Source organism: Melopsittacus undulatus, chromosome 1, assembly GCF_012275295.1.
Source record: "Melopsittacus undulatus isolate bMelUnd1 chromosome 1, bMelUnd1.mat.Z, whole genome shotgun sequence".
NCBI lineage: Eukaryota > Metazoa > Chordata > Aves > Psittaciformes > Psittaculidae > Melopsittacus > Melopsittacus undulatus.
This window is the reverse complement of record NC_047527.1, coordinates 119,616,089-119,640,502: the sequence shown is the minus strand read 5'-3', so window position 1 is coordinate 119,640,502 and position 24,414 is coordinate 119,616,089. Positions and strand designations below refer to the sequence as shown.

The window sequence follows — 24,414 nt, the reverse complement described above, 5'->3', positions numbered from 1 at the left end:
GTACTTATTTATACTGCTGCAGAGGAATAGAAAAATGGATGGAACAATGAGACAAGAATGCCACCAGCATGAAATACTATCCATTTTTCAAAACCAACATAGAGCAATCACTAGTACAAGAAAAAGATCAGAACTGTATGTCTTAATAGATACAGGATGTTAGATATTATCTACAAAAGACAAGAGTAGAATGCATCTATATGGATCTGTATAGTTAATGAAAGGGAAACAATTATTATTACAAAATAGCCAACATTATTTTGAAATTTATTTGAAAACTGCAATACCACATCACACATACAAAAGACATGGAAGGTTACTGACATAAATATTCATCTACAGCTGGCACTATAAAAGATACTGTGCAGTTCTTACCACACTTCAACTAGTTAGTCTTTTACAAAAATCCACGGTGTCTTTTAACAGCAGCTGTGATGGCACACTGCTCACAAAGTATGTTCACAAATTACACACCTCATTACAATACTAAGAAGCTATTTATTTTTATTGTTCGAGTCCCAAGACATCAGATGCTAGTAACTTCTTATCAATTCTTAGTTAAACCTGGAGTCTATAATGTCTAATGTCTATAATGCATATATATATTATATACATATATATTATATTATATTTTTTATATATATATATATATATATAATGCAAACCTGGAGTCTATAATGTCTAAGTCTATAATGCATAAAATTTTGCAAGTTCCTTGAAGTCTAAGGAAAAATATGTAATTAGAATCATGGAATCACAGAACCATAGAATAGTTAGGGTTGGAAAGGACCTTAAGATCATCTAGTTCCAAACCCCCTGCCACCTCACAGTAAACCATGTCACCCAAGGCTCTGTCCAACCTCGCCTTGAACACCACCAGGGATGGAGCATTCACAACTTCCTTGAACAACCCACTCCAGTGCCTTACTCTAACAGTAAAGAATTTCTTCCTTATATTCAATCTAAACTTCCCCTGTTTAACTTTTAACCCGTTACCCCTTGTCCTATCACTACAGTCCTTCATGAAAGATACTAATGAAGTCCCCAGCATTGTTATAGGCCCCCTTCAGATACTGGAAGGCTGCTATGAGGTCTCCACGCAGCCTTCTCTTCTCCAGGATGAACAGCCCCAACTTTCTCAGCCTGTCTTCATATGGGAGATGCTCCAGTCCCCTGATCATCCTCGTGGCCCTCCTCTGCACTTGTTCTAACAGTACCATGCCCTTTTTATGTTGAGGACACCAGAATTGCACACAATACTCCAAGTGAGGTCTCACGAGAGCAATAGAGGGGCAGGATCACCTCCTTCAACCTTCTGGTCATGCTTCTTTTGATGCAGCCCAGGATACGGTTGGCTTTCTGGGCTTTGAGCACACACAGAAGCCGGCTCATGTTAAGTTTCTCATCCACCAACACCCCCAAGTCCTTCTCCGCAGGGCTGCTCTGAATCTCTCTTCTCTGCCATTCTTTTATAGGTGCCCATATTAAAAAAAAAAAAAAGTAATAAAAAAGGTAGTTTTCATAGACGCAGAACAGGTGCAGTTCTGTTGAGCAAGAACACAAGTTTCACTGAGCTGGTAGTAAAATGTTACTAATCAAATTCACCACCACAAAGACTATTAAGGGTATAGAGCATCTCTCATATGAGAGGAGGCAGAAAGAGCTGGGATTACTCAGTCCAGGGTTGGTGAGAAAGGAAGAGGGGCAGGAAGAGAATCATATCAATATGTATTGATTTTTAGGGGGAGGGTGTAGAGAGGATGGAGTAAGAATCTTCTCAGGGGTATCCAGTGAAAAGAGGCAGCAGACACAAACTGAAATACAGACAACTATTTAAATGTGAGGAAAAAAATTTTGAGATTTTAGCCCAATTGAACAAGGCCCCAAGCAATCTACTCTAGTCTACATTTTTTTAAGCAGTGGATTTGGACTAGATAACCTCAAGAGGTGCCATCTAACCACAACTATTCTATGATTCTATGATTACATACAGTTTTAGCCACTGGATGTAGTCATATTTGATACAAATTTATTTTAGTCTTAGTACAAGTTCCAAGGAATTTTAAGTTTTTCAGTATGCTCAATTCTGCCTGTCAAATGTTACCATTATCTTTACTGTTAAGGTACTCCTTGGACCTCCAAGTAGTGCTTTAAAAGTACTAAATAATGCATTCAGACATATTCCATGCTTCCCAGAAATCTCGTATTTTACAAAAAGATTAGACATGAAGCATCACTATCAGAAACAGAATACAATCAGAAAATAAATATCTCTACAACAAGTGAGGTGTATCATCCTACCAGTAAAAGCCTGTAAAACTCCAGTATAAACAGTACAGAAAAAAATACAAAGTTTACTACATAAAAGTGAACAGTTTACACCACTCCAAAACAGGCAACAGATTATTACCACAGAACTTTCAAATGTGTGAACTATGATTCATTAATCTGCACAAGAGACAACTTGGAAAAAGACAAACTCGTTGTATTTCCAGAGTGGCCTGAAGAAGGCAGGAAGGAAGCAACTGCTCATCATTTTTTAACACACAAGAGCTAGGCTCCATGAAACAAAGCCAGTAGGAGCCAAATTCAAGAGACAGAAAAGGAGGTGATTTTTCACACAACAGATGGTAGATGTGCAGAGTGCTTTGCCAAAAAAATTGTTTTGGATGTTAAAAATTTACGTAGGGTCAAAGGGATATTTGACAAGTATTTGGAAGATAAATACATTACAGGTTACTAAACAGAAAAACCTTATCAGCTTCAGGAAGTCCTTCAGCTGACATGCATTGGCAAGAGCTAAAACAAGTGCATATACATTTGCTTTGCTTTTATTCTACAATTCACATCTACTTTGGGCAAGTATCCAAGAAAAGATAGTAGGGTAACCAAGGATTCTTGGTCTAAACCAGCATAGCACTGTTGTTCCAATAAAGCAATGCTACCATTTACCTTGCCAAAATAATACCTGACCTTATCCTACTATTCAAATAACTCAGAAGATACACATAACTTAGTCTTAGCTGCAACCCAATTGCTTGTCGTATTTGTAACCCTGGTAAACATCACTGAGTTGTGCTATTAATGACTGCAGTACACATACTTAATTAGGAGGCACAAAAGGAATTTATCATTGTTTGTGCAAAGTGAATGACAATAGAGAAAAGAAGCATCCATCAGTGTATCAGTTACTAAGAATACATGATTTTCAACTTGGTCTTCTTGTCACAATGGTCCAGTTCTCCAACACACAGAATGTCAGAAAGCCCCTTTGTTTAAAAGAAAGCATTCTGTCTCTGATTAACTACTACATACTGTACTGTGTGCAACTCAACTGTTATTGTAACTCATTGCCATGAAAAAGGTCCCAAAAAGGGAAAGAAAGAAACACACAGGAAAGGAGCAATATTCCATAGTCCATCTAAGATCTTAATGATCATTTGGACAAGATATAATAGAACAGATGTAGTATAGTTAAAGTGAATGATACTAAAATTTGTCAGGCACATCCCAAATAAAAATTAGACAACAGAAAATTTTCTGTTGGAGTAAAAAAGTTATTCTGCTGCTGTAATTGTCAAGTATGCATTCTAAAAGAGGACAATTAGGAAAGGGTCAACAGCTATCAGAGTAGTTATCATTTTGAAAATGGTATTAAATGCACCAAAGTTTTCAAAGACTTATCATAAAACTGACTTAACTTCACCTCTACATTAGTTGACTATAGAAGTTGCTTCATTAAGAGAATGACACAAGGAATAATGTAAGTCACAAAAATAGTAACGCTCAAAAATTTGAAATATTCAGTATAACATCAGCAAATAACTTCCCATGGAATACAAATATTTCTGGATTTTAGACTTGTGAATAAACCAAAACTTCCATTTGCTGTTAGAGCCACACTAAAGGTCTTCGTGCTTTTGCAGATGGAAAGCTTCCTAGTGATTCTGGACAGTGGATTTGGACACCATGTTTCAGTACTGTTTCTGCACATGTCTGTCACAACTTTGATAGGGTATCCTTGGAAATGAACCCCTTTAATTTAACAAGAAAAATAGACATCCACCTATTTTGTTCTCTTCACTGCTTCTCCAGTATTGATTACGCTTTCCTCATTAAACCCCAAAATATTTTACAGTCTTTCACTGGGTGAAGGTGGAGAAGAGTGGAGTTCAAACCAATCCTATGCTTTTGTCTGGACACCAAGGATGAAATGCTGTCTTGAATATGTTCCTGTGCATCAGGGACTGCAGGGGTGGAGAGGGAAAGATTTTGATTTTGCTTTATGTATTTGAAGAAATTCCTTCTGATTGACACATTTTGGTTTACAAAAGCAGGGAGAACATCCCCTGTACCAGAGAGCCCCAAGGAACACAGGTTCTTTCCATATGGAAAGTGATACCGTACTGGCTGAGAAGATTGTACAGCAACCTGGCTGTCAACACTGCAGGTCAGATTTCAAAAACAAGAAGTCTAGGAGACCCAAAATAGAAAAGAAATAATTGAGTGCATATTTTTAAAAAATACCTCTCACATCTATCATCCCACAGTAAGTCTGACTTTTTCACAGTTACCTAGAAAAACTTTAGGCTCTATCACATGCATTAAAGTAAACCAACCTTAATTCTACCCATTCCGTATTAACACTGACATTCAGCAATCCATATGAATCCTAATGCCAGGTCTCATCCTCAGGTATATTCTCTCAGTCTGATTGTATTTAAAAACATTAAGCATTTGCCTTTCATTTTTCTTATATTTTTTCTGATCCCTCCTTTCTTTTTCTGTACACTATTCCTTCAGTGTCTATGAGCAGCCTTCCCTTTTCTGTCTGTCTCCAGCTAATATGCATTGTGGTCTGTAGCTGTAATATGCTGTCATGAGAAACTGAGGAACATTTTGCTTTTAAAAATACTAAAATGTTTAGACATATATTTCAGTTCACCTTTAACTTACAGCATTTTGGGTGGTAGAGGGAGAACCTACCTTTGGTTTCTATAATAACATTCAATATACCACCTAAATTATTGAAATCAAACACACTTTTTCTTCTCTCATTCTCACTTGAAGCAGGTCTTAAAACTATGTATTTTCTAAAAATCCATTTCAGTATCGCTGAGAAGATAGTTTTGCTTTTCATTCCTAGATGGATTAATTTGCTGATCATTTCTGTTTACTGCAAAACTAAAGTTTAACATCGCTATTGTTATAAAAACCTTCAGCTGGCAGTCTACCTACATCAGTAAAATTCTATGATCTCTAAGGAAAAGGAAAATCATGTGGACAGTCATGCTTACCTCAAGCTCACAACTTAAAAGCAGTGTTATCTCCGAAGCTGTTAACTCTCAGATTAGAAAAAGGGGCCAAAGCTTCTGTATTAGATTGTGTTAGATTAGATTGTATCAGAAAGCCAGTATCCGTATCTTCGCCTCTCCCCAAACCTCTTTTCCCCAAATCAGTGAGCAAAGATACTTACGATACTCTTAGCATCATGCATTTTAAGACCACTTACAAGAAGGTAAATAATATTTAATATATTTTTCTGCCTTCGCTTCAATGGTTATGTCACCAGTTGGCTGATGATGAGCTTTGGCTTCATCAACCCCCTGACAAAACCAATCTTTTACCTTCTGTTCCAGTGCAAGCCGGTACTTCTGTTCTACCCTTTTGCATTTGTTGTACCAACTGTTTTCATCCGTGATGAAAGGAGGACCAATGTTCTCTGGAGTACTGCCTTCACTGCCACTACTGCCCAGTGTTCTTAGCTCTTCTTCATCACTGCTGATGCTGTCAGAACTGAAAGATCATATTAATTAGCCAAGTGAAAAGCTGTGTTAAAATGCAAATCCCCCTTGAAATTTAAAGCACCACAGCTACTAAATACATCTAAAGCCCTGTAAACCAAAAAGAAACAAAATATTGGGATAGAATAGATCACTAAACACAAGTTATATTTTAAGCTTTTATTTGTATAGCCACCTAAAGAATGGGCAAAATTTGCTTGAGACCTTAGTTAAGTTGTTTTAGGCAAGTCAGACAACTGCACGTAGTATACTCTCCTGGAATACAAAGGGCCAATGCATTCCAATATGCTGTCTAAGTGGTGACTTGGATCTTTCCTTCATAAATTCAGGGTAAAAGGGCATTATCTGAATCTAGATGTTATTTGTTTCTAAAAAAGCATAAAAATTAAAAAGTGATTGTTGTTTTTATGTTAAATTATGATAAATTTAAATGAAAACGTATAGTTGTGGTTATAGTGAAGACCATGTGCCTGTTATTTCACAGAAGATGAGCATCTCTCCATACAGTATGCAAATTCACTGTGAAAATATCTGCGTATGATTCAGAATCAATCTATGCCAGAAAATTCAGACAACTGTCTCAAATACAAGAATTGTAATTTACCCCAATACCCATTTTCAATCTTTCCTTACAACTATGCTTTCTACTACATTAATATTATTTACTAGTTTGTAAAGTAGTGATTCATACAACTCTATGATCCTGCCATGATGCAAATTCTGCTTTAACTGAATCATGCAATTTGTCATTAACATAATAAGAACTTCAAGAAAATAATTAGGATGTTTCATGTTCAGTTGTACATCCTCAAGACTACTCCTCATTCCCAACTGCTTCCTCCACTTTGTCAAAACTAACAATAGAACACGTCCCATTAATTTCCATGCTTTTTAGAGATAACAAATAGCTATCTGATCTGTTAGATAATGATCACTTCTTTAATTTTTAAACATATAACTTATCACAGGAGCAAAATGTAGCTGGAAGGTCAGATTATATATGCAACTGGTCACAATTTTCTATTATGTGCTAACTGCTCATGCTGCTTATCTGTCATATCTTACAATTTACCAGGACACATACAGTTTTTATTTATAAGACAGCTACCTTCAAGTTTATGGCTACACAGAAAAGGACCAAGAGAAAGGACAACTTGGTCTGGAGATCTGCAAAGGAAATTAAAAAAAATTTGTATCCTTGCAAACTGTGATCATAATCCAAGTAAACAAAGTTAGCATGACTCACTGTGATGAGTCATGTAATAACTCTACCAGTCTGAAAGAGCAAGGCAGCTGAGTGCACAGGTTTGTACTTAGAGATGGATATTATTTTGAATGTGAAATGGAAAGTATGGAGCCCAGAATGAAGGATAAATTGTCAATGAAATAAAATTAAAAAGTGCAAAGAGAAAAAGTACCTTTGGGTGAACTTCAAATATGGTGTATAATCTATGACAGCTGGAAAGCTGCCATCCAATCCCTCACCCTTCAGGCAAAAACTGATAAAACAGAGAAACAACAGTAAGATTATAACAAAAAATTACAACAGTGACAGCTGAATCTTATCAATGTGAAATTTTTCTTAATTTTTTGGTAATAAGAAAGGTCTAGAGCATTTGATACTGAACCCTAATTTGATACTCAGCCGAGCTAGACTATTTAATATTTAATGAGAATCACTGAGCTTATTATAGCATAATGAAACCCCCAACAAACAGAAATTCCACATGATCAGGGAATAGATCAGGGCAAGTGGTATAAACCCTAATTTTTAATTACTCACTGCTATTCTAAAACTACAGATTGATAGATTGCAGGGAGTAACGGGAAAAAGAAAGTTAGCAAGAGAAAAGCTATGGATGAGAGTGGAATCTTCAGCATTTAAGCTCATTTAAAGAGTTTGCAGAGTCCTTACATAACTATCCTACTAACTTTAAGTAAAAAATTGGTTCTCAAAAATATTTCACGTTTTTTTCTCCTTTCAGATACTTTCTGGTGTGGGGCTGCAGGAAGATGAGGGACATTAATGAATCTTACTTTCAGAAAATGTTCTGAAATGGCTGTAGCTTTACAAAGCTCTCATCTACTCTGTATTCTTTTTCTACTTGATATAAAAGATTGTATGAGAACCATGTTTAATTATCACAGAAGTGGCAAAATCAATCATGCTTCCATAAGGCTCATATTCCTCACTCTTTCCATATGTCATTGAAAACCCAATTCTAATAAGACATGGCTTTTGCTACTTTTCCTAACTGAATAGTAAAGTGCCATATTTTGCAATGCAGTCACTTAAATAGTATTTGGAAAGTACATATGCAGGGTTGGGTTTTGTTTGTTTTTTTTTCCCCTTTAAGAACAGAAATGCAAAGAAAACAAGAAAAAACACTCCTGCAAAACCACAATTAATTAAGCAGATACACAATAAAAATGCTTCTGTAGCACTATGTTCCTATTTTGCCCAGAAATTTTCTAGGTTCTTAAACATGGCATTGACAAAAACTGAAATGTCTCTGGAAGAATGTATAGATATGCTTATATTAGAAATCAGAGAACAAAGGAAGAATAAGCACACTCATACAACTAAGCTCTCATATTGGTCGTATGTACCACTGAGGCTTACAGGATACAAACACTAACAATGATATTTATGGAAGGACTTACATACTGCAGACTTATTCTTGCTATGGTTCTTACTTATGTATAGCAATAGTTCTTCCAAGTAACAGAGAAGTAGTTAAATTTCACATAGTGTAAAGCTTAAACTAATAAAAAATCTGGTAACAGTTGAACTTGCTGTACACAAGGCTAACTCTCTTATCATCCAGCAACATCAGTCAGTTCCCTCAGAACATAGCTAATGATGTTATTAAGCCAATCTAGTGACTAAGTGCTGGCAAAAGAAGTTATCTTTTGCTTTCAACCTCTGCCTCCATATTTTTCCTTTCACTTCTTTTTTTTTTTTTGGGGGGGGGGGGGGGTGGTGGTGGTGGTAATTTTTATTTTTCTTAATTAAATCCCAACCAGACATTCCCTTTCCCCTCTTTACAGTGGTATTGGCACTTATCTGCCCCCATGATGAGCTAGCTCAGCCATCATGACCTGAATTTTTAGGATTTTTACTTCCCATTAGCATTCAGTTGCAGTTCCACAAGCAACTAAACTCAATGCTCACTGCCACTGGAAAGGTAAGACATTATTTAATCCCTTTTATATTCATTTTCTTCTCTAATCCTTAAGATCATGTCTTATCTGCCACTTATAGGATGTTTCCTTGAGCCAAACTAGCTAATACCAAAAGAACTATTCTGTCTTCTTATTATGTGTTTTTTTACTCTTTAACAAGCTAAATTGACTCACAGAAGAGTCCATCAAGCCTCAAAACTGGTATAAGGGTACATAAGCAAGAGTAAATTTCTAAAGGTCTTTTGTCAACACTCAGTGCACCCAGTGAGACTGTGCTGTTTTCTGCCAGTTTATCTCCTAAACTGGTTTGTGACAAGCATTAATGCTGTTGCAGTGTAAATTTTAACAGCATATTGTCAGGAGACTGGAGGAAAGCATTATCATCCCCCTTTTTCCTATGCTGTATTACAAAACCCTTCCCCATTTTATGTGGTTAACTTGACCTAGCCAGGCATATTAACAGGACCTGGCACCATCTTATCATAGGCATTGTAGACTATACCTTGCTGATGTTTCTGCTATATATATTATATGTGTATATATATATATATATATATGCACACACACACCCCAAAATGTTTTGTTTTGTTTTTTGTATTATCTAGGGTGTGCATCTTCATTAGCCCAAAACACAGAATAGTATAACAAAGCACACAAAAGTCTGGCTAAAGATTGCACAGGTAAATCCCTGTAATTTTACAGTATTTTGCAGTTAATTATAACACATTTTAATATTAAATGGTCATTTGTAGGTTAAGCTTTCAAAATATAGAAGTACTAAAGGTAAAGATACCTATACCTTCTACATACTCAGTTACAAATATGTCATTGAGTACCAGGGCGTAACTGTGTACTTAATCATAGAATCATAGAATAATTAGGGTTGGAAAGGACCTTAAGATCACCTAGTTCCAACCCCCCTGCCATGGGCAGGGACACCTCACACTAAACCATGTCACCCAAGGCATCATTAATGGTGGTCTAAGTGCTCATATTACTGGCACCATGCACCCCACAGAATATTAATTTCCATCACTCTACACTGTCACCAAAAACCTGTGTCAAGCTGGGCTGAAACTGGCTTTTAGAACTTCTAGACAGAGAGGACAAGTATGTACACCTTATTTCCATAGACCAAGAAAATAACAGTGCTACTAGGCAAAATATGATTGGCCAGAAATATTTTGGGAAGATACAAAAAATATCTTATGCTAATACTTCTGTGGATTTATTGTTGCTTTCCTTTAAAAGATTCAATTGTCTGTAACTTCACTTAATAGGTTTAATATATCTTCTGAAATTACTCTTCAGATTGCTTTTAGAATTTTGATACCTGAAAGACTGTGTAATCATGCAGCTATATAAACTATGGTATGTTTTTTTCTTATCTAGAAGAGCCATTCAAGATTCTGTTCTCTATCCCTCCCTCTTCTCCCCCCACCTAATTTTTGCCCCTCAAACTATCAAGGAACTCTAACATTGTTTTTCATAATGCATCCATTTTATTTCAAAAAAGAAAAAGTACTTTCCCTGAGCATTATATTATGAAGCATGCAAATATAATACCTAAAATCAATTGCATTGAGTCCCAACAGCATACCAGCAAGCATATTTGCTTCTTCACCAAGAACAATTGCTCCATCGTCATAAAATCTCCTTCAATAAAAAAAGAAATTAGTTCAGTTAATATCATTTTCTCTCAAATAATACTATTTTTCATAGTTAGCAGAAAAATTAAGAAATACAGTTTAAATAAAAAAACTTCATGTGAACCCCAGGGGGATTAATATTTCATTTCAAATAAAGCAAAACAATAGACTACACAGCACAAAGCACCACAATCTTAGAGCACATAAAAATTTAGATAGAAGCAAAACCAATTCACAATATTAGCCCTAAGAAATGGATGAAATGCAAAGTGATGAAGATACACTTTAAGCCTGAAAGGCAGAATGTGTCATCTCTATAAAAAAAAATTCCATCATATATTAAAAAAAATTCTCACAATTGTACCTGCAGACTCTTTAAATGTTCATTCTCAGAAAATATTTTCAAAAATTAGCTATTTTCCAGGTAGCACACTTTTTCTATTGCATGCTCGGGTTATTCATGCTGCATCCAGTTATTCTGAGATTTAAAATTTTCATTATTTGAAGGAGGAGTGTTTCTTAGCACCATTTTTTATTGCAAAACACCTACTGGCCAAAGTTTTAGAACTCCATGCCTTGATCTCAAAATACATTTCACATATCCTGGTACATGCAGACTTCTGAAGGCTGCTTGAGAACAGTGACCAATAAAGAAACCATTTTTAAATCTTCATCCCCTCACTACCTTCTCACTCTCTCCCATTTATTCTCATTTTCTCCTCCTAGCTACCACAGAAGCTACTTCCAGACAGAACTGTTCCATGCACAGGACATATGGGAATAGGACACACCATTGCCATGCACGGACTTGTAAAAAGGCAATTGGTCTGTTTAGCAAAGTAGCACACAACTGTAATTTCTGTGTTAAAGGAGTCCTGGCAGTAGCAGAGGCAGAAAGGTCACCTGAGCATCACATGTGGAAAGAGGGGAATGAAGAGCTGTTCAGTTCCAGCTGCAAGGTTGAAAGTTCACTTACCAGAAACCAAGATCCACATCCCACCTATATATTCTAGCCATGTATTATTGCAAGAAGGTGCCAGATTATTGAAGGCAATCCATCTTTCAAATACCAGCAGCAATGCCCTACCAAAAGCTCCATCTGTTTTAAGAACTGCGTGTAAGCATTGGAATGGCTCAGTAAGAGCCTAAGTTGCCTGCATGGCAAACATCCAGAGAAGACACATTTTGGGGCACAGTTCCAAAGACTGAACTGTGTTATAATGCACATCATCAGAAGTCCCACTTTTGCAGTTTCATAACAGACATCCATTTGCTGTAAGGAAGTGAGTTGTCCAAGATCTTGGATGTTCTCAGTAGAAGCAAGAAATCTGGATGACTTCCTCCGGGAAGACAGAGATTATAGTCCTGACATAGAGACTATGATGTACAACTCAACTCTACTCTTCAAGAATGCACTAGGAGGTTAAACTGGCTAAGACAGCATACTGAGCTAGATGGACTTTACAGTCTGATTCAGTATAGTTACTCTTTATTTGTGAACTAAGAGCAATGCTCTCAGCACAAGCTGATTGCCACCTCTTTCACTGGCATTTGTTAAATTACTGCTAGGTACCAACCTGTACAGTGTTCAGGTTATCTTGTAAAATGGTGCCAAGGAAGCAATCACACAAAAAAGACAGGACATTATTTTTAACAGTGAGATGCAGATGTGTTAGCCTGACTATGGTAATGTTTCTTAAACCAGCTTCAGTAATCTAGCCAAAACAACAGTCCCCTTGGAGAACTCCCACATTTTCTCTCAGGGCTATGCAGCTGACACCTCACAACAGTCTACTTTAGGTTAAGAGTCTGTGCTGAGCAATTTTTTAGAAAAATAATTGTTTGCCCATGTGTAACCCAGCTCCCTTCCCAGTCTAATATGCAGATCCAGCACTAATAACGTGCTGCTTTATTAAAGGACTAGCCATAAAATCAGGCACCTAAACACAACAGTGAGGTTTAAAAAGGGCTAACAGTATGATAGATCAATCTCATAGTCTACATACACACATGTACAACATGATATTTATAGTTTATATAACTATTAGGCATATATCAAAATACATAATTTAAAATTCTAAACAAATGGTGCAAAGCATCACCAAAAGAATCCAGCCACTTATTAGGCATCCAAAATCCCACAAAAGAAAAGACAGTGTGTCCATTATTGCTAGTAGATTTGAAATCCACCATACCAAGATCTGAAACTGGAACTTCTATTTCCATTAGATGTATTTAAAATATTACTTCAAAACAAAATTTGCACTTACTATGTTTGCAATGCAAGAGGGGTTGTTTCCAAAAACTATACCACTGAAAGAATATTCAAATATATTAAACATCAACATGTTCAAATAAATTAACTTGAAACTGCTAATAAAATAATACCACTGTTATCCACTAGCAAACAAACCACACTACCAAACAGGGACAAAGAATGTACTACTTAACTACACAAGTTTGTGACCCTCCTCTTCCTCCTCATCTCCCCCTCAAAAACCCAAGTGACTTCTCAGTTTGAGGCAACATGAGTAAATCTTTTCCAGAAATCTTTGGTTTATGAGCTTCTTGTCTACTGTAAATGCAAACAAATCTGGGTAAAATAAAGATTATAGGTCTGGAAATGTCAATAAAATGTGATGTTTCCCTAGTTGTGTTTCAAAGTCACCTTAATATTGGCAACATATATGGAGATCTGTGGACAAACAGTCTTAGAAACAATATTCTAAATGAACAGAAGTCCTTGCAGAGAAAACTCTTACTGTTCAAAAAGCCCATTCAGTAGATCTAAAACTTTTAAGAGGTCAACATCAGGTACCATGTTACAGACTCACTCATATTTAGATAACTTCATCATAAATCTACAAGATACGGTTGTTGCAGGATACAGCATCCTATAATAATCATACTATTTAGAGCCAGTCCAAAACTGGCAGACTATTTTCTGTCATAACGCATATTCTTGTACATAATGGATTTCACCATTAGAAGGTAAAATAAAATCTGTTACAGAAATTTCGTATTATAGTAAGTATCCCCATGCTATGCCTGATCACTAATTCTTTTCTATGTCTCTCAAGATGTTCATGGAATTATTTTCCTTTCTTATTCAATAAATGTTCCTATAAAAATTATTTTTTACTGAGTCTCTGGGACTTTCTGTCAACCATACCTGATTTTGAAAGGAACATTACATTTTCCTATCTTTATCACACTACAATTTCAGAATTAGTTCCTTATCAAAAGAAGTTTCCTTCTCTTTTGGCCTTTCAAGAATTCCAGACTTTTTTCCACATTTTTAAAATCACAAAGATTTTTAATTTTGCAGTTTTACCCATGCTAAAATCCAGTCAGTTCACACCAACTCTAGATATCTTTTACAACATTACAGCTCTTTTACTAGTGACATCCTTTCCTATACAAATCAAGTGGAACATGCACTTCCAAATCCAATGCAACTTACACAACATTTGCTAAAATATTGCAAAAATAGAAGTCTTAGAGACCTGGTTGTTTTGAAGTCTCTCAGAGCTGTGGAAATGTATTCAGACAAATGCTTTTCCATAAGTGCTACTCTGATCCAAGCTCGACCCTGCAAGAAGAAATGGACATCAAATATCTAAGTATTACAGAATGAAACAATTTTCCATCTGAAAATGAATACAGTTGATTTATCTAGGTGAAATAAACTTGTTCACAAAATCACCACTAAACAGAAATAGTTGCTAAGTTCTAATTCATTACAGTGATAATGAAAAGAGAAAAAGCATTCTTACAAATCAACTTCATTACAAAATAAAGTTATCAACAATTTAAAGGTGGGTGAAGGATATTGCTTTAATTATATAATCCAGCCTTTTTAAAGTCTCATGTGCATAAGTGGTAGGAACGGCAGCACATCAAGGCAAAAAGCTTTTCATTTTAAAGACAATGCTACTGGAAGTACCAAATTGTTTCCAATGTAAAGCATCAGTAATTTACCCTCAAGGTGTTTTAAGAAAAAAATAATTCTCTCTGTTCATTTAACTATTTGTAGAATCAATAAAAAAAAATTACTTTTTCCCCCCTCAGTAAGGGCATCATTGCAGAAGCTGCACATGATATACAGCAATTCACTCTAATCTAAGAGGTCAAAAACTTGCAGTCCAAAAGCAAAACTTCATTCAAACAGTTCTATGAAAAACTGCAATAGCTTCAAAGATAACCTTTAGGAATGTCTGTTGCACTGTGTTTACAGGTCTAGTGCACAGGATTGTAGTTTACAGGAAAAAGACATTTCAAGTGGCTGCCATAATTATGATTATCACTTTAAGAACACCAGGAACATTTCTGGCAACCCACATAAACTTAAAAATAGCTGTTTAAGTAATAATATGTCTTTGTGCTTAATACATTTGGCCCTTACTGACATCTAGCTGAGTATCAGTACAGACATTGTACCAAAGCCACCTGTAGTAGATTATAATCCTACATTAAATTTATATAGACCTAAATCAAACTAAACTTACAATAAGATAGATAGGTAAATAATAAAAACAAACCAAAAAAACACTTTCATAAATAACCACAACACAGCAAAAACTTTAATATAGAATACATTAATATTAAAAGGATGTTTATTTATCTGGACAGCTGCCTTTATATTGCAGTTATTTAGAACATAGAATCATAGAATGACTTGGGCTGGAAGGGACCTTAAAGATCATCTAGTTCCAATCCTGCTGCCATGCACAGGAACACCTTCCACTAGACCAGGCTCCTCAAAGCCCCATCCAACCTGGCCTTGAACACTGCCAGGGATGGAACAGCCATGACTTCCCTAGATGACCTAAGCCAGTACCTCATCATCCTCACAGTAAAGAATTTCTTCCTAATACCCAACCTAAATCTACCCTCTGTCAGTTTAAAGCCATTCCTCCTTGTCCTATCAATACATGCCCCCTTGTAAGAAGTCCATCTCCAGATTTCAAGCAGGCCTTTTTAGGTAGTGGGAAGCTGCTATAAGGCTTCCCCTGAGCCTTTTCCTTGTTGAACAACCCCAACTCTCTCAAGCCTGTTTTCATAAAAGAGGTGCTCCAGCCCTCTGATCATCTTCACAGCCTTTCTCTTGACTTGCTCAAGCAGGTTCATGTCCCTCTTGTGTTGGAGGCCCCAGAGCTGAACACAGTACTGCCGGTGGGGTCTCACAAGACTGGAGTAGAGAGGGAGAGTCACCTCCCTTGGCATTTGACATGCTTCTTCTGATGCAGCCCAGGACATGGTTGGCTTTCTGGGCTGCAAGTGCACACTGCCAGGTCATGCTGAGCTTCTCAGCCAACACCCCCAAGTCCTTCTCATGGATGCTCTCAGTCTATTTTCTGCCCAGCCTCTATTCGTGCTTGGGATTATTTCCATCCAGGGGCAGGACCTTGCACTTGGCCCTGTTGAACCTCATGAGGTTTGCACAAACTCATGTTGCATGAACATGAGTAAAACAATCAAACCCTAATGATTCTGTTTTGCTAATGACTAAAGCCTATGTAGCTCCAGTGAAAGCAAGGCTAGGTAGCACTGGCAAAGCCTTACTAACAGCTCCAATGTGGACCACCAGTAAAACTGATGCATACCATTGCTATTTGCGTTGACATGTCTCCAGCCTTTCCAGATACAGATAACCAAAATTCTGCACATACCTCCAAAAAGTCAACACTGTTCTCCACACTCACTGCACAAATTAGCTTCTTTGTTTACTATTTGACGTGGACTTATCCATAGAGTAGAAGAAAATCTCAATTTATTTTTAGGAGTATTTCAGAAAATAGATTTGCATTTTATTATCTGCTGAATTTAAGTACTCATCTATTAAAATTCAGAAATATCATTAAAATAAATCTTGAATATAATCAACACAATCATCACATGCTAGAACATAAGTCTCTCCAGAAAGTGTTTGAAAATAAATTCTCCAGATTATCTGAACTTTCAGACCTCAACATAAGCAAGAAAAGTTGCATGACTTAAATTATCAGTCTAATACTCCAGTACACCGAGTGCTAGGAAAAGCATGTAATATTCTGGATAGGAAAACCAGTCAATAAAATATAATAATAACCAGTCAATAGGAAAACCAGCTTTTTGCCACAGAATCTCAAGTGTTTGAAAGCTTTCATGCAGATTACAGATACATTTACTATATAAAATGTAAAACTGAGTCTGTGCAAAAGAAGAAAGGAGCAACAGCAGACATTGCAGCAAACAGGCTGTTCTGTAATACTATGGATCATTAGAACAGCTTTTCAAAGATCTACTAGATTCATGGTGCTGCTTGATCTAAGCATCACCTTTTAATGAAGAAAAATGTGGTTGTGTAAATACTTGTAATTTAAACTGTACAGTCATGTAACTGAAAAAAACCAAACCAACAACCTACAAAGTATTTGTTTATAACAAGTTAAGTATTCCACCTCACCAATGACACCAACTCTGAATAATCCAGAGTATAATAAATCTGGAAGATTTTTACAACAGCCATAGAACACAGTTTGCTACTTCTTCAAACAACTGATTCCAGTTCATTTAGGAGTAACAAGAATTAAGAACACTAATTTATGCATCCTTTTATGTTCCTTTTGCTTTCAAGTCTGAAGGTTCTCAGTTATCAGTCAAGGTTCTTCACACAGAAATACAAGCTACTGAAAAGTATTCCAGCCTAGTAAAAACAACGTCTAATCTCTGTTCAATAGTACTTTTTTTTTACTTAGTTTTTTTAGATGTTTGTGTATGCTGTCTCACACCATTAAGATTTAACGATATATCAATTTAAAGCTCATTCCTATTCAGTTCATATGCATATAAATACATTAAATTGTTACTTTCTTAATGTTTCCATCATACTGACAATCAGAAATTATGACTTTATTTCTATATACATCCTTTAAAATAATAGATCTTTATTAGCAAATAAATCTATGAAAAGCTTCCTGCACAATCACACCAGCAAACTCAAGAGTTGTTAACACCTTTTTTATTAGTGCATAAATTACATACAAAATAAAATTACACTTAGGTAATCACATTTCTGCAATTTTAAAATAGTATTTGTAAGGCATTTCCACATGTACATAATTTCCCTCAACATACTACATTTTTAAAAAACTATGTAAGCTCAAAAATGGGAAGGCAATAATTTTATAATACAACATGATCATTGAATAGAGAATTTGAAATTTATTCTACTGAATAACAAATTTAAAAGGAACACATGCAAATTTAAATGTTGTTTTTTTTGAAGTATTTACTAGGTAAATATAAAAAAATAATTATTTCAAACAATGAAAAATGTTGTGGGGCGAGGTTAGTAACATGTTTTTCTTCCGGGTACAGAAATGTCAGCTATACTTTACACAGAACAATGTAATAAAAAAAAAGTCAAATTGACCTTTCTCTTCCCTACCTTAGCTCTAGAAGAACCGACATTCTCCATGTTCTCAATACTGCAGATGCAATTGTGAGAGACTTTTCGGCAAGCTACTCGAATGTAGTCCCAGAAACTACGAGGACTTTCATAGCCGAACCAGGTGATCTGACCTTAAATCAAAATACAAAATATGTAAAGATTTATGCACCTTCCTCTCTGCTTACTGGAGATAAAAATAATTCAAATACTTCCCTATAGGTTGCCTGCACCAACAGGATTTCATGCTACCGAGTCCATAAATTCCTACTGAAAATTGGCTTGCAGGTATAAAAAATACTTGCATTATGCAGCTCACCCTGGTTTCAAACCAATGCAGAGAGAGAAGTTTGGAGCTTTTGTGTACATATGTGTATTTTGTTGGTTTTTTCCTTGTTAGTATGCTGTAATAATACTCAAGAGTCCTTCATGGACTCTTACATCATAACAGAGTACACTGTCTTGTGACTTAAAAATGTGATAAGTATTTCTGTTATTTGTTTTAGGTAGAAGCATGTGTTTCAATAATATAATCAAGTAAGGAGAGTTTTGTTCTTTAAAAAAATGTATTTTATATATATACACCACTGTTTCCTGTGATACTGTTATCTTCTTTTAGAAAGGGATTGGAATTTTTCAAAATGTGCTTTCATTGAAAGGGAAGTTGATGCATGACCAAAAATGTTTTGCAGTTACAATTTACTTGGAATACACACAGAACATTCCTTGGGAAACTGACCAAAATAAATTGAGCAAATCAATGTATCTTCTGGAGCTTTCACCAAAATCCTTCTTTTTTTTTTTTCTTCCAGTTTGCAATGTATTGCAGCTAGAAAATTAAAGGGAAAATTACATACTACTTGCAAGGGAAAACTACACACTACTTGCAACCTCCACACACAAAAGGAATTTAATCACAGACCTAACAGTTCAGCCCCATTTTTCAGACTGAACAGCATGTAACTTTGAACAGGTACGTAAAAATTAAGATTAACATTGCCCTCTGGTGACTGCCATTATTATGTACGTGCAAACCCTTTCCTCTATATAAAATGAAATCTAATTTTAAAGTTTATTTTATTTTAAGTCTTGAGTTGTACTTGGAAGTTTTACTAGTTCATCAGAAAGACTTCTAATTCTTTTGCTGTTAAAAAGCTCAGATTTCAAGAAAAAAATACATTAGATTCATCCTGCAAATTATGCATACTAAAAATAAAATGCCAACACATGATGACAAGAATATTTTTATCTAGCATGACTTATCTTAGTTTCAAACATAGTTAGAGTAGTGTCAAAGATCCATCCCATATGTGAATGCTCCATCCCTGGCAGTGTTCAAGGCCACGTTGGACAGAGCCTTGGGTGACATGGTTTAGTGAGAGGTGTCCCTGCCCATGGCAGGGGGGTTGGAACTAGATGATCTTAAGGTCCTTTCCAATCCTAACTATTCTATGATTCTATGATCTTCAGAAATTCAAGTGGTGGGGGTTTTTCCCCCTAGAGGGTGACAAGTAACTTGACTTGGTGGTCCATCTCCTAACTTTGTCACATGGATTTATTTATTACATTCAAAGTTCGATAAAAGACTTGTAAAAAAATATCAGGAATAATTAATATATACTACTCAATATACCAAACAAAATTCCAGCATGCTTCAATTACAGTAGATTCAGATCTTCTCAATTCAAAGAACTAAAATGAAAGAATTTCTGCAAGGTAAGCAGTATAACAAACTACTTTTGTTGTAATGTCAAGCACAGCAGACAACAAAAATCCAATGGCATTTTAACAACACTAAAAGTTACAGATTTTTCACATTCTTTGCCATATTAGAAACATTTCTACCTAGGGATTATACCTGCAAAATTAAATGCAATTTAAGTGTGAAGATGACTTGGTGTCACCAATTCCAGTGCAAGCATATAAAGGCAAATAAATACAAGCATACCATATAGTAACTTCTGTGGATTTTTCTATCTTAAGGACAGAGCATATGTAAGAAAAGGACAGTTTCACTCTATAGTTTTCTGAAGTCACTAATTCAAAGCAATTCCTTTTACAAATAAACACCTGAAAACCACAACATTTATAAACAAAAATACCTTTATAACAGAAATACATACCAGCACACACAGGATTTATTTGGCTTACACTGGTCAAAGTAGTAAGCTGGTCATAATCGCAACATACTGATATAACAGCTCTGTGAGAGGGTATGATGGGTTTCAGACTTCAGTAGGAATTGTCTTCACCTGAAACTCAGTCAGCTCAGGACCTTTTGTGAACCAAGAACTTCCAGATCTCACTTTTTTCTCCCTACAACTTTAAACCTTGCCCACACTCTGGTAATTAATGCCATCTGAAGAAAACCTTCTTTAATTATTCCATACACAGAAAGATGTAAAAGACTGAGAATAGTGTGAATATATTTTAAGAACTACTACATAAGACAGCTTATATTATATAACGATATATATAATTATATACATTATATATTATATAATGTATTATAATAGGTATATTATTATAGGTAGATTCCCTACAGTTTTAAAAGCCTTAAACATACAAAATTCTATTTGGCCCTCAATGCACACAGCCATGAGAACTCTCACGAATGAGGAATGAAACAGCCCTCACTATTCAGCATTTGGCAGGCTGCGGCAGGAGTGCTGGGTCCAAGTTCTGGTCTCCACGCTTCAAGGACATGAACATACTGAAGAGGTTCCAAAGGAGGGGCACAAAGATGTTCAAGGGGCTGGAGAACCTGCCCCAAGAGGAAAAACTGAAGACGCTAGATCTTTTCTCCCTAGGGAACAGAAGGCTTAGAGGGGAATTCATCCCAGTATTATAGTACTTGAAGGGCTGCTACAAAGAGGATGAAGGCTCTTTCTTTAAAAGGAACTACATGGAGAAGACAAAGGGCAATGGGTAGGTAGAACTTGCACCAGGAGAGGTTTCATCTCAACATAAGCAATTTTTTTACAGTAAGAACAATTTTTCCCTGGAACAACCTTCCCAGGAATGTAGTAGAGCCACCATTGCTGGAGGTTTTCAAGATGCAACTGGACAGGGTGCCAAATGATCTCATCTAGGCTCCTTTCCCCACAAATGGTTAGACCAGATGATCTCTTAAGGTGACTTACAACCTGGGCTGTTCTGTGATTCCAAATTCATATATAAATTTTAATAGGAATAAGGTTCCTGGGAGGCCCAAAGAACAGAGTATGTGGTCTTTGCCATGAAGTTTATCTGTCATCAAAAGACACACGAGCTGACAGCTATTCTAACAGTAATGATGTTACTAGTTTTGTCAGCCAAACAAAATTGCCACATAAACATGGAAGCTACATGTCTAATATTAAACATTGTTCAAGTTAATTAAATTCTTGTTTACAGAACTGCAAAGCAAATAGAAACAATATTGTGAAAATTCTTTATTTCACCACATTTCTGAATACTGCTACATACCTATTTGTATCAAGTCATTTCTGCTGCAGTCTATCAGATACAAACATCCACAATGCCAGCTGTTGTGGACCTTTTCTCACACCCAAGAAGCTCTTTATATATAAGACATTAAACAGCTTGATTCTTACAGTCCAATTCACCTCTACAAAGTTTTACAGTTGCAAAGTAGTAATGAGTAGGATGCTTTAAGGTAGATGCAGGTTTTCTCCAGGCTTCCCTGTATTATTTAGTCCACAGCAAATTCTTCTATTCCACAAAAAATAAAAATAAAAATTTTTACTACAACTTGATGGTAATAAACTGGCCTGCTACTCCTTTGAGGAATTTCTGTGACACCTACTCTTTTCTTTTACAGAGTGGGTTCTTAAAAATTAAAAATTTACAGTAGTTCATAAACCCAGTCCTCCAAGACAATTATAAATGCATTTAAGACTTCATACAGAAGAGAATGAGCTAAACCACAAATTACATAAGAGCCCTACTATTTCTTTTTAGCCAAAACCCAGTAATACGTGTATATAAATATTAAATCTAGTAAGAAATACTGTTCTACTGTTGGAACCAAACAAAGGGCCACCACAGATATATGCTTAGACTTTGTCTTTTTCATGACCGTAGTGCCTTCAGCTCTTATACCCTCAGCCTTACCTTTTTTACCCCCATTGTATCACCATTACCTTAACTATTTTATCCAGCAGATTTGTTTCTCTCAGGATGAGCAGCATTACAAGCTGCACCTTACACAAAGAACTTGCTTCTTCACCTGTGGCCTAAATCTACAAGCAGACATAATTCATACCCCTTCCCTTTAGCACTTCCCTTAAGGCACTGTTTACACCTGAATTATTAGAATTGCTTAAAGAGACTCCATGAAATAGTAGGCAGCAGTAATTGCCTTTTTTTTCCCCTCCTAAAAATAAATAAACTAAAAACCATATGGAAAGGATAAATTGTGCACTGCAAATACCAGAAAAGTCTTTCACTGCTTGAGAAATTAGTTATTTAATAATTCAGCTTACTATGAAGAAGTGCAAAAACTGGACATTTACTAATGACATCACTAATACAGCCATTTACTGTGACTACCAGCAGACTCCTGATGATGCATGAAACCAGAACATTGTATAGAATCAATAAAGGACAATAATTTATCTTTCTATTTAAGCTTTCCAAAAGGAAAAAGAAAAACAAGCAAACAAACTCCAGTTACTAAAAATTCAGAATAACATAGATCAAATAGAGACAAGCAGCTTTAATGGGCTATCCTAGCAGAAGCTTTTGAGGTATTCATAACGCCTCTTAAAAATATGTTCAGGAAAAAAGGCACACAAATTCGCGAGTGTCAAAATACACAGCACAGCATACTGGTTTGTGTCATTACGGCGGTAAATCCAAACAAATGTATAGTTGGCAAGTACATTCAAGGAAACCATAACATGCAAAAATTATAGAAGCCACAAGCAAGATGAGCTATATACATTGTCAGTGGCAGAATTTAATTTATACAACAAAACTATTTCTAAGCATGCATACTGGCTAGCAGTTTAGATATGAACACGTTTTGTTGTAAAGGATATTTACAGTGAAAACATAGTAAGTCAACAAATACAACACAACAGTTTTCAGAAATGTTATAGGTGATGCCCATAAACATATACAATAGTTAATGTTCTTCAATACTAACTTAGTTTAAAGTGATAGAAAAAGGCTAAAAACCATGCAAAATTGTGATACAGTAAAGACAATATATACGTCACTTTGAAATGACATCAGGTTTGTATCAGCTAGGATATATATACCTGTGATCAAATCCTAAGGACTGTTGCTGAGTGCCCCTACTGATGTCCCTACCATTTCTGCATTAACTATATTTATATAGGTGATCTGATAAAAAGGACACTTACAGGAAGTTTACCTGAAACATCTGTGAACAGCAGTGAAAACAAACAAACATGAAGCCAACTGCAAGATACAGCTTCATCTCCACAGTGCAGAATAGTTAAGAAAGGAACAAATTCCAAACAACTATCTGGGGAAAAACATGGCTCCTGAAATCACCCATCTTGCTTTAGAGATTATCAAACTCACATGTATTTATATACAAATTTGTAAAATCCCTTTCAGGACTATAGGTCTTACTTGGTCAAGAGAACCTATCTCTGTATTCACTCAGCATACCACTCACTCTGCTGCACTATAAACCCATGCAAATTCTTACTCCTCAAAAGGAGTAAAAAAAGTAAATAGTCACTCATCTTTTTTTTGTTACTCCTTCTCTCCTATATTTTCAAGATCTTTGATTGTCCTGTCCAGTAGTATCATACAACACTTGGCCTCTTCAGGAACCTGCTCAGTAAGGTTCCATTGGATATAGCCCTAGAGGGCAGCGGGGGTCAAGACTGTTGGTTGATATTCGAGGACCACCTGTCACAAGCACAGGAGTGTTGCATCCCGACTAGAAGGAAGTGCAGCAGGAGGGCCTGGAGACCTCCTTGCATGGATAAGGAACTCCTGAGGAAAGTTGGACGGCAAAAAAAGAGGCTTATAAAAGGTGGAAGCAAGGACAGGTGGCCTGGGAAGAATACAGGGATGTTGTCCAGGAAGCTAGGGACCAGGCAAGGAAAGTTAATTAAAACTGGCTAAGGATGTGAAAGATAACAGGAAGGGATTCTATAGGTACGTAGTGAATAAAAGACAGACTAGTGACAACGTGGGCCCTCTCCAGAAGCTATCAGGAGAACTGGGTACCCTGGGTTTGGAGAAGGCTGAGGTTCTCAATGGCTTCTTTGCCTCAGTGTTCATGGGTAAATGTGCTGACCACACCACCCAAGTCTTGGAAGGCAGATGCAAGGACTGTAAGAATGAAGACCCTAGG

General features: G+C 36.1%; 1 protein-coding gene across 1 annotated transcript in view; it reads right to left on the bottom strand.

The window, feature by feature from the left end:
* RUNDC3B (RUN domain containing 3B) overlaps positions 1 to 24,414 on the bottom strand; it is a 52,586-nt gene that overhangs the window by 16,229 nt on the left and 11,943 nt on the right. Inside the window, exons 3-7 of the mRNA XM_034070048.1 lie at positions 18,072 to 18,205; positions 14,146 to 14,231; positions 10,557 to 10,646; positions 7,223 to 7,303; positions 5,628 to 5,796 (exon numbers count right to left, since the gene is read on the bottom strand). Coding sequence (XP_033925939.1) covers positions 5,628 to 5,796; positions 7,223 to 7,303; positions 10,557 to 10,646; positions 14,146 to 14,231; positions 18,072 to 18,205 — 560 coding nt within the window. The remainder of the gene's footprint in view (positions 1 to 5,627; positions 5,797 to 7,222; positions 7,304 to 10,556; positions 10,647 to 14,145; positions 14,232 to 18,071; positions 18,206 to 24,414) is intronic.